We start from the raw sequence: 10,432 nt of genomic DNA on the forward strand, positions 1-10,432 counted from the left end.
TGAGCGTTCATGGCCCGCCATATAATTTCCATACCCAGATGCAGCCCTCAGGCCAAAAAGTTTGCCCACCCCTGGCATAACACCTAAGGGAGAGTATGTAAAGCACTTCACATAATATGTTCAATACGTTGAGCCTAATTCATCTCTCATTTACACTGGTGTAAAAGCAGTCAGAGATCAGAATCAGGTCCCTTCAGTGCAGTGCCCTTTCTAGTAATCCCAGTGAAATAAATGGCTACACTCCTGCGGACATCAGTGGAAGCTGGACCACACGCTATATGTACAGCAAAGCCAGTATGAAGGGCTCAATCCCACTCCCACTGACATCAGTGGTAAAACTCCCACTGATTTCAGCCGGATCAGAACTGGAACCCACAGTCTTAGGGCAGGTTTACACTACTGCTTAAGTCCATCTAACTTACGTCGCTCAGGGGTGTGAAAAAGAGACACACACCGAGTGACGCAAGTTACAGCAACCCAAGCGCTATCCACACTGGCACTATGCCAATGGGAGAACGCTTTCCTGTCAGCATAGAGCATCTTCACCAGACGTGCTACAGTGGCACCAGTGTAGAGCTTCTAGGTTAGCCCTGCCCTTAGATATTATAGCATAGTATATTGAGAGAGGGACTGACACCTAGGGTACTGGTACATAAAGAAGTTTTCTAAAAGTGACATAGGATCTTAAAGTGAGACAAGTAGCAGGAACTCATGCCATTTCTACACGATGGGTGCTAGAGTACACAGCTGCAGGGCTGCAGTATGCCACTATAGGGTGTAGTGTACACATGGATGGAAAGGGCTATTCCATTGATGTAGGTCAGTGTTTCCCAAACTTGGGACGGTCGCTTGTTCAGGGAAAGCCCCTGGCGGCCGGTACGTCCCTTGGCCCGCGTAGCTTCCTGCAGCCCCCACTGGCCTGCAGCGGCAAACCACAGTCAGTGGGAGCCACGATCGGCCTAACCTGAGGATGCAGCAGGTAAACAAACCGGCCCGGCCCACCAGGGGCTTTCCCTGAACAAGCAGTGTCCCAAGTTTGGGAAACACTGATGTAGGTAATCCACTTCCCCGAACAGTGACAACTAGCTTGACAGAAGAATTTTTCCATTGACCTAGCTGTGTCTACACCAGGAGTTGAGGGGCTTAATTACTCCACTCAGGAGTGTAAAATTTTTCCATCCTTGGGTGATGTATCTCGGTTGATGTAAATTTTAAGTGGAGACCAGGGCTTAGCTAAACATCTTACCTGAAGGCTGTCGCACCTTCACAGAGCAAAATTATTTGCTTCCCAGCTCCCTTCACCACCATTACTATTGCTTTGTTTTGTCACACTGGTAGATATGACATTTATTAGATTTGAATTTTTTTCCAAAAGGATGCCTAATAAACATTTAAAATAAATTTACACCTATATTTGAATTTGGAATCCTTTTCTAGAATGGTATGAAGAGAACTAATTACATGGGCCATGGATCTCTTGAGAAGACACAAAATAGCAATGTCTATTGTATCCCTCACCATCTCCATTCATTATTACTATTTGTACTATGGTAACATCTAAAATCTTATTGTGCTAGGCAGTGTAAAAATGAAAAGTGAATAACAGTTGTTGTCCCGAACGGCTTTGGCACAGATTTTTAAAGAAAGCTAGGTGCTTTTGAAAAATCACACTGGGCATCTATCTACATTTTTAGGTGTTAAATACTTTTAAAAAGCTGGCCCTTACAATCTAAGGGTAGATTTACACTTACAGCAGCGTGTAGAGAACAGACACTGCATACTCAGCTAGCATGAGTTTAAAGAGCAAGGTCCATGGTGAGGCACAGCTTAGGCAAGTAGAATAGAAGCATGCCAGAACCTGAGGGTAGATACTCTACATGGCTCTCTTCAGGCTCCAAGCAGTGCATGCCACATCTACACTGCTATTGTTAGCAGTGTAGTGTCCCTCTGGCTCCCGTCTGCCAGAGCCATTCCCCATAGCAGGGAAAGATTCTGGCCATGGGAAGATGCTCTGGCAGAGGAGAGGCAGTGGGGAAAGGCTCCGGGAGCTTCCTGCTGCTGGAGACTGCCCCATCTGCCTTCCCCCGGCAGTGCCTTTCACTGCTGCATGTAGCTACACATTCCCTATATGTTGCCACCAGTGGACAAAGACTACACTGATAATATAGTCAAAAGGGTAGCTGGGAAAACAGAGGCATAGAGAGGGGATGTTACTTGCCCAAGTTTACAGAGCAAGTTAATGGCAGAGCTGGGAAGATAAAGTAGGTCTCTTGGATCCCAGTTCAGTATCCTACCACTAAACCACATGCCCCTTTTCTCTGAGGTCTTATTTAACTGATCCTATTCTGTAGTGTATATTAAAACACACTTTTAATATTACTTCAGTTTAGACATTTGCCTGCTGTCACACTAAAGTTATCAAATGCTACAAAAATATTTTTCCTCCTTTTACTTGATTAGAAAATTAATGCAAAGTTAATCACAGAGCGTAATATGTGTTAATTTGCTAAAACAGACAGCCATGGCTTAATCACGCAAAATTAAATGTTCTCACTTCAGTACAAGGGTGAAGATTAGTGGCTGTGAGTGCGGTCAAGAATGACATAACCAAACATAAATCTAATTATGTTACAACTTGCCAAGAAATTCTGTAAATTACAACATACGCATAAATTCTGGATAAGAGAAATATTCTCTCCATTTGTTGGCTTCTGCAAAACATACTCATATTCGGGCTAAGATACATCAGAATCAGACCTGTTGTTTATTTAGTTGGGTGCAATTGAAGAGATATTGAGTACAAATAAACCTCAGTTATTAATAATCTTGAACTGTAAGAAAAAAAATTAAATATGTCTATCCCCCTCAAAAATAAATATTTAATATGCAGTTAAAATGAAATAACACCTAAAATTAACTACCCATGAATCTCTATTTCTCCTCTAGAAAAATATTCAATAAATTACATTACAGACATATTAACCATGATAGGTTTTCTTGCCTTTAACATTGCCAGGGTCACAGCTTTTCTGGTAGCTTTTCCAGTCTTTAGTCCTCCCGATCCATCCGACCCGGATAAGGTATCAAATACTTCATCAATATCTGTCTTTTCCTCAGGAAGAAACCTTGAAAGGTGATTCTCATAGCAACTGCTTTCCACATTTCCCATCTTTTCAAAAAAGTGATGGAATCCTATGAAGAAGAAGAAAGGAAGAAAGAAGGATAAAAGCATGGGAAAAACAAGTAATTTGGGGGGGGGAAATACCTCAACACCGAATAGAAAAAACTCCTCACATATATGTGCAAGTTTTGTGAAGGGGATGAGGGGAATAATCAAATTAGTCATAATATATCGCTGCTAGGACGCTGTGAAAGCAAAGATTGAACACACTTGAAGAAGAAAAATGTGAACATTAAATATGATTTTAAAAAAATATATGTAGTGTAAGTTGCTCACTGAACCCACCCTTTCTACCAATACAAACTTCATTTGGGGCTTATCAAATGGAAAAACCAATATGATTTAATGATTAAATTAGCATCAACAGAGTTAATGTAAAACTGTCAGTTGGAACACATCAGGAAATGCAAGTGAAGAAGCTGGTTATGGAATCGTTTTGATGGATTATGCTATTTCTTTCTGATGGGTTTATGGGCTGAAGCCAGCTCTGCTAATAATACGACAGGGAAAAAAACCATCGGTCATAAGTAGGGTCTCACTGAAGAACACTGAAGATAATTTTTTTCTATAGACTGACTTCATAATTAATTCAAACAGCAGCCAAGGAAAATAACATGACAATGCACTCAGAGATAAGGGCTCAATAACCTGGTTCGTATGGTGCTGGTAACTCATGAGAGATGATACCCAACCCACAGGACTATTATGTTAAACAACACCCCTGTACTGTATAGAGTAGACTCTCCAAAGTTAACATAAGTTCCCATACTATTTAGGTAGGTAACCTGCTTGACAATATCTTGACTAGCAGACACTTCCTCTGCAAATGATTAAGGGAATGGTGCCTTAGTGTCTAATTTTGAACAAGACAGTTATTAAGGATTCTCAACAAATGAACAGGCCTAGCCCTGGCAGCACAAAGGGACAGCTGCAACCCACATGAAACCAGTTCTCTCCAGAGCTCGAGAGGAAGAGAAAATCTCCAAAAGGAGAACAGCCTTTTAAAAACTCAAAGGCTGAGAACTTTAGAAGGGAGGAACAAAAGGGACAGGACATACTTTTGGAAAAAGAGGGGACCTTCTAAGTTGCCAAAGCACCATCTGAGGCTTCACCAGAAGTGTGGTCCAGGAAAAAGGGGAGTTGGAACCCTGAAAGGACACTGGCCAAAATCCCAAAGAATGCTCAAGAGTGATCAGGAAACTGAGGCAGAGGGTTTGTGACCAGGAACTGTCAGAGATACCACAGATGGTGGCTAGAGCCTACCCAGTGACCAGGGGGAGCTCAAAATCACACAGGCCCCGCATGTGGGTCCAAATACAATAGCCAGGTTGAGTTTCCAATAGGAGGAGATTTACCAGGGCTATGACACCTATTAAGGGATTCATTTTCACCCTACATGCCCATTAAAGCTAATCCTGTGTACATAAAAATATCAAGGTGGCAGACTCTGAAACATTAAACAGATGACTCAGTCATCTAATCACATCAACCTGAAATGACAAAAAGAATGATTTTGTAAAAAAATAATAACAGACCAAATGTTAGTCTACATCTCCTAGACCAGATTCTGACCTCAGTTATACAAGAGTACACTTGGAGTGAATCTACCCATTTCAGAGCCTCCAGATTTACATCAGCGTCACCAAATTGAAAGCCTAGTCTGAATTTCATTAAAGATGTGTTTTATTCATTTTTAAGCATTTCATTTAACCTTTAAGACAAAATAAAATGTATACAAGGATCAGTCACCACACAGAAGTGCATACACTTAACACATCCCAGTACTATTCACCGATTTATGTTAAAGTGCACAGCCACATCCTCTACTGGTGGTATAAACATGTTTTTAAACCAACAGCAAAACAGCAGTTCTTTTTATCAAACGAGGTCTCCTGATGGAAATACAAATTCATGACCAGCGTATTAAAACAATGAATAATGACATTACTACAGAGTGCAGGTCTCTTAAGACAGCCTAAGAGAAGGTATCAAGAGTGACAGAAACAGGACTTCTTTGATGTAAAAGACCTAAAAATCTACTCCTCTTGGGGTATATACTGCAGGCCGAATTCTCCATTCCCCTACACGCTCTTGATGCTGCTCCGGAGGTGTAAAAGAGTCATAAAAGGTACTGGATCTGCCCACTGGGAAAGAACCTTACATAGAGGTTTCCTTGGCTAACATATAGCCAACATAACCAGATCTTTGCCATCTTCCTTCACAACTGCCATCATAAGCAACATACTGGAAGTAGGGGGTTAATCTAAGCGCTGCTTTGCTCCAGCTACCCTCAGTTGCCTCAAGAGCCACTAATGGGCCACAACCACTAGGGGGCACAGTCATGAGGCTGTCCTAACTAGGCTGTGAGTGAGATGCCTCACAGTATAAAGAGAAACAAAGTAGGTGAGGTAATATCTTCTCTTAGTCCACTACGATATATTTACCTTACCCACATTATCTCTCTAATATCCTGGGACCAACATGGCTACAACAATCATGGTCTGGAGAGGTGAAAAGGCAGCTTAAAGCCACCTTTCCTGTACCTCCATCTGTTTCTGTGTTGAGCATAGTTCAGCCAGGACACTCAATCGGGCTCTGCATATTTTAGGAAAAGATTTGCTAACTTCCATTTAGTTTTGAAAAAGGTATTAGTGGTGAACAAATCTACTTTAGTAGCTGCCAACAAACCTATTTCACCCATGATGATTTAAACATGTTTTTTCAAAGTTTGCAAACCCTCCTTGGCTTCTGTAGAACCAAAACCCACCCTCTCGACTGTCACCATAACCCTTTTCACCCTTCTTACTGGAGAACTCTGCAGTCTAAGAAGTCATCTGTCTACAATGCAGTGGAATCAACAAACTATCAAAGCTTTAACTGTACATTCCCCCTCCCCAAGTTACTTTTCCATACAAACACACAAAGTTAAGTATCAACAACTTCTAGCAGACAAGCCATAGGGAGATAGTAAAGGAAGGAAATTCACCTTGAGATGATTTCCCGGGCCTAATTTCTCGTGCTGCTGAATTCATTGTGAGGTGGTGTTAGCTAGGTATTTGAGGCAAAGTTGAAAATGTGCTGTGACGGGATCCCCGGGGTGCAGCCTGGGATTGTGGGACCACTGTGCCCCCTTATCTCTTTCCAGCCTGGGCTGTCTCTCATAATGCCTTGCTAGTGACCAGCACCAAACCCCTCCAGGTGCTGTTATCACTCAGCACAGCCGCATTTGGAGACCCAACGCCCAGCTAGATTGCATGAATGCTCCCAGAGCCACACATGAATCACACAGAGAATGGCACCAGAGCCAAATCTCCCCAGCTCCCAACACTGTACCTCAGGAATATACTGTCTTGCACGGCTCAAGATGAGCAATGCAGATTTATTAATTGGTTCACCACTTCGTCAATGGAAAGTGGATATACCTCAGCCTTTGCAAAACCTCAGCAGATTTGCCACACACTTCATACAAACTCACTGGTAAAGATAAACAGTAAAACAAATTTATTGACTACAAAAGAGAGATTTTAAGTGAAATTAAGTGATAGGCAAAAAGTCAGAGTTAGTTACCAAAAGAAATAAAATATAAGCACTCAGTCTAAACTGTCAACCCTAGTAGACTGGGCAACATCTAGATTAAGCAGTTTTCCCACTCCACTGGATATTGCAGTTCACAGTACAGAGATTTCACCCTTGAAATCTGAGCCAGCCCCTCAGTTGGAGTCTTCAGAGTGTCTTTGTTGCTTGCAGGATAGGTGGGGGAAGGAGAAAGGCAAGCATGGGCCCCCTGTATTCGGTTTTATACCCTCAGTCCATATGCTTGGAAAACACAAGTCTAGGCATGTCTGGGTGGGCATTGCTGAGTCTCCAGGCAAGGTTGAGCAATTCCCCTGGGGTGGCCTCATGCAGATGAGTCACTGCATTGCAGCTCCCTTGCTGGACAATGGTTGTTGATGCGTTGTTTGACACCCCGCCCCGGTGTTGGTTACTTTTCTTGCTGTTGCCTCTGGGGAGCTAATATCTGTCTGATTCCCCAACTTACAGCATGTTTTAGTGACAACCATACAACACATATACTTCATATACATTAACGATGTACATATATGTAGAGTTACCAGATAGCACCTGTGAAAAAACAGGACAGGGGATGGGGGGTAATAGGCACCTATATAATAAAAAGTCCCAAAAAACGGGACTGTCCCTTTAAAAACAGGACATCTGGTCACCCTACATATATGGATAGAGAAATGGCTTTCAGTGGATCATAACCTTTCCCCTGATACATATAAAGCATATAAAGGAAGGTAAGATCATGATTATATAAAAATGAGGACTATGGGGGTTCTAGGACACTCCCTCAAGGTACAGAATATCACAAACTAAAAAATAAATCCTGGCCCCACTCCTTCCAGGGCTGCAGCAGAACTGATGAAGTTCTACTTTATGGAGAGCAAAAGAGAGGTAGGACCACACACGGGAGTTTGCATTCCCCATATGCTGCAGAACTGTGTTCTGGGTGGGCTCCCCGTACTCCACAGTGCAAGGGTTTATGTGGGAGGGGTAAAGTGACTCATGACCGTAAGAAGATGCTGGGTGGACAGGGATGGGATGGATTGGAGATGGGCTGCTTCCCTGTGTGCCTGGGCGGTTCAGCCTGCATCCATGCAAACTCAAGGCTTTTCAGAAAATCCAACAAACCCCAGGCTAGCAGCTGTTGGGACAAGGCTCCTTAACTAAGCAGATCCACTAGCCATGCCTGCCTGCACTACTGAGCCTGGAGGAGGATTCCTTGCCCACCGCCCCCATGCCCTGTAGATCTCCCCCATGCCCTGTGCCTGGTCACTCAAATTGTGAGCAAGGGCTGAGATTCAGCCCTACGGAAACACTCAAGAGTTTCAAATAGATTTACCATCCTGTCCCAACAGCTGCTGGGTGGGGGCTTCCTGAAAGGCCTTACACTGAGGCCTCCCCAGGGTGCAGGCTGCACGACCCCAACCAAGGGCAGCAGCCGCCACTGCCCAGCCAGCACCTTCCAATGGACATGAGTAGGCTTGGAAGAATCAGAGTGTTATCAGTAAAAGTTGATTTCACCGGGCACCCGCAAACGGCCAATAAACATTTCTGTGGATGATGATCAAAATTAACAGATGAGCAAAGCCAGCAAAATGCTGCTTGGGAACTTATTAGAGTTCGATGTAAGGATATTTATTTCATGTATTCTGACATTGACAGTGTGTGTTTTAATGCGTCGAAAGCTTTGACTTTGTGACTGTCAATACCTGCTGTCATTAACGAGTTACAGTCTGTGCCCCCCGTCCCTCCTTCCCATCTCGCAACTGTGAAAATCTGCAATCGATAAAAATAAAAAAATGCTTAAAAATAAGCATCACTGTTATAAAAAAAAATGGCAGTGATGTTTTGCAGGCCTAAAGCAGCACCTCCGAGCCCCAGGCCAATAATCCCTGTGCCTTAGCAACAAGAACATGAACCCCCCCTCATTCACAGAATCTCAGGGCTGGAAGGGACCTCAATCTAGTCCAACCCCCTGCTCAAAGCAGGACCAGTCCCCCATCTTTTCCCCCAGATCCCAAATGGCCCCCTCCAGGATTGAACTCATAACCCTGGGGTGAGCAGCCAATGCTCAAACCACTGAGCCATCCCTCTCCCAACTTCACGACCCGCGCTCTCCCCTCCTCATTAGCTATTCAGGGTATTGCTAAGGCACGGGCCACCCAGGCAGCCAGGGGCTAGTATCTAGGGCCCCCGGCATGAATACTAATGAGCCAATCTCAATCACAGTAATAATTAGCCCAGGGTATACACACGCCGACTCATTCATATGCACAGGCCGGCTGATGAAAAATACGTGAGCCGTCCCCGGCTAATGGCCGCGCCCTCCGCCCGGGGCACGAGACGCAGCTTATCCCCTGAGCCGCAGTAACGAGCACCAGGGCCCCCAACACCCGTGAGCCTGAGGAGGAGTTAGGAGGGCGCCCAATTCCCAATACCGCCCCGCCGTAATTAATATTCATGGCCACGCCCCCTCGTTACTATTCACAGGCCCCCTCGTCCCCGATTCTCCGCCCCTCACCTGGCCGCGGCTGCGCGGGACCGCTCCGAGTCGCTCCCCGGCCTCTCCCCGCAGCGGCCGCCTCACTCCCGTCCCGAGCGGCAGCGAATGACGTGCTCCCCCCTCCGCCGAGACTGGCCCCCTGCCGGGGCGGCAGCGCGCCGTGAAGGGGCGGGCCCGAGGCCTGACTGATGGGTCGCTCCGCTAATAGGAGGGCGGCTCCGGGTAGGGTCCCAGGCTCTGTGGGAGGGGCTCTGTGGCGAGCACGCTGAGTGGGCCGGGTCTGAGGCGTGACGTCAGGCTGATGGGCGGGTTCTCTACGGCAGGGGTTTCAACCAAGATGGCCGCCCGGGCCATGCCCCTCTTACGTCATCGCTAAAGGCCGCCGCCGTGGCTTGAGGTGAGGGAGCCAGGTTCTCTGACTAGGAGAGGGAGGCCCACCGCCTTCTGCCGGGCCAGCCATGGGTCATAGCCCAGTTCTGCGGGGCCAGCCATGGGTCATAGGCCCTGTAGTGCCGGGCCAGCTCGTGTGTCATAGGCCCTGTACTGCCGGGCCAGCTCGTGTGTCATAGGCCCTGTACTGCCGAGCCAGCGCATGTGTCATAGGCCCTGTACTGCTGGGCCAGACCCTGTGTCATCACAGTCAGCCCGTGTCTCATAGGCCCTGTACTGCGAGACCAGCCCATGACTGATAAGCCCTGTACTGTGGGACTAGCCCATGTCTCAGGCCCAGTATTGCCAGGCCAGCCCATGTGTCATAGGCCCTGTACTGTGGAGCCAGCTCATGTGTCCTAGGCCCTGTACTGTGAGGCCAGCCCGTGTGGTGTAGCCCTGTATCATAGCCCTGTACTGCAGGGCCAGCCGGTTGTCATAGGCGCTGTAGTGCTGAGTCAGCCCATGTCTCATAGGCCCTGTACTGTGGAACCAGCCTCTGTGTCATAAGCCTGTACTGCCAGGACCAGCCTGTGTGTCAAAGGCTGTGTGCTGCAAGACCAGCCTATGTGTCATAGGCCCTATCGTGCCAGGCCAGCCCCTGTATCAGAAGCCCTGAACTGCTGGTCCGTTAGGGAGCATCCCATACTGCTCTAATGCTGGGGCCAGCCTGTGTTTCATGGGCAGAAGGGGCCAGCAGTACAGAGCCTAAGGTGGGGTCAGCCTATGCCATAGACAGGGTGCTGCTGGCC

At 46.4% G+C, this 10,432-nt stretch overlaps 1 protein-coding gene across 5 annotated transcripts in view; it reads right to left on the bottom strand.

Annotated features, from left to right (window-relative positions):
• MEAK7 (MTOR associated protein, eak-7 homolog) overlaps positions 1 to 9,487 on the bottom strand; it is a 24,148-nt gene extending 14,661 nt beyond the window's left edge. The window contains exons 1-3 of one of the 5 annotated variants that reach the window (XM_037877317.2): positions 9,270 to 9,410; positions 8,458 to 8,524; positions 3,002 to 3,192 (exon numbers count right to left, since the gene is read on the bottom strand). In XM_037877317.2, the coding sequence (XP_037733245.1) occupies positions 3,002 to 3,192; positions 8,458 to 8,467 (201 nt within the window). In that variant the 5' untranslated portion in view covers positions 8,468 to 8,524; positions 9,270 to 9,410. Of the gene's footprint in view, positions 1 to 3,001; positions 3,193 to 8,457; positions 8,525 to 9,269 lie in introns of all 5 variants that reach the window. The other 4 variants (XM_037877315.2, XM_037877316.2, XM_043526094.1 and 1 more) reach the window with 4 other exon arrangements.
• Positions 9,488 to 10,432: the final 945 nt, after the last annotated feature.

This window comes from Chelonia mydas, chromosome 12 (genome assembly GCF_015237465.2).
Source record: "Chelonia mydas isolate rCheMyd1 chromosome 12, rCheMyd1.pri.v2, whole genome shotgun sequence".
Classification (NCBI taxonomy): domain Eukaryota; kingdom Metazoa; phylum Chordata; order Testudines; family Cheloniidae; genus Chelonia; species Chelonia mydas.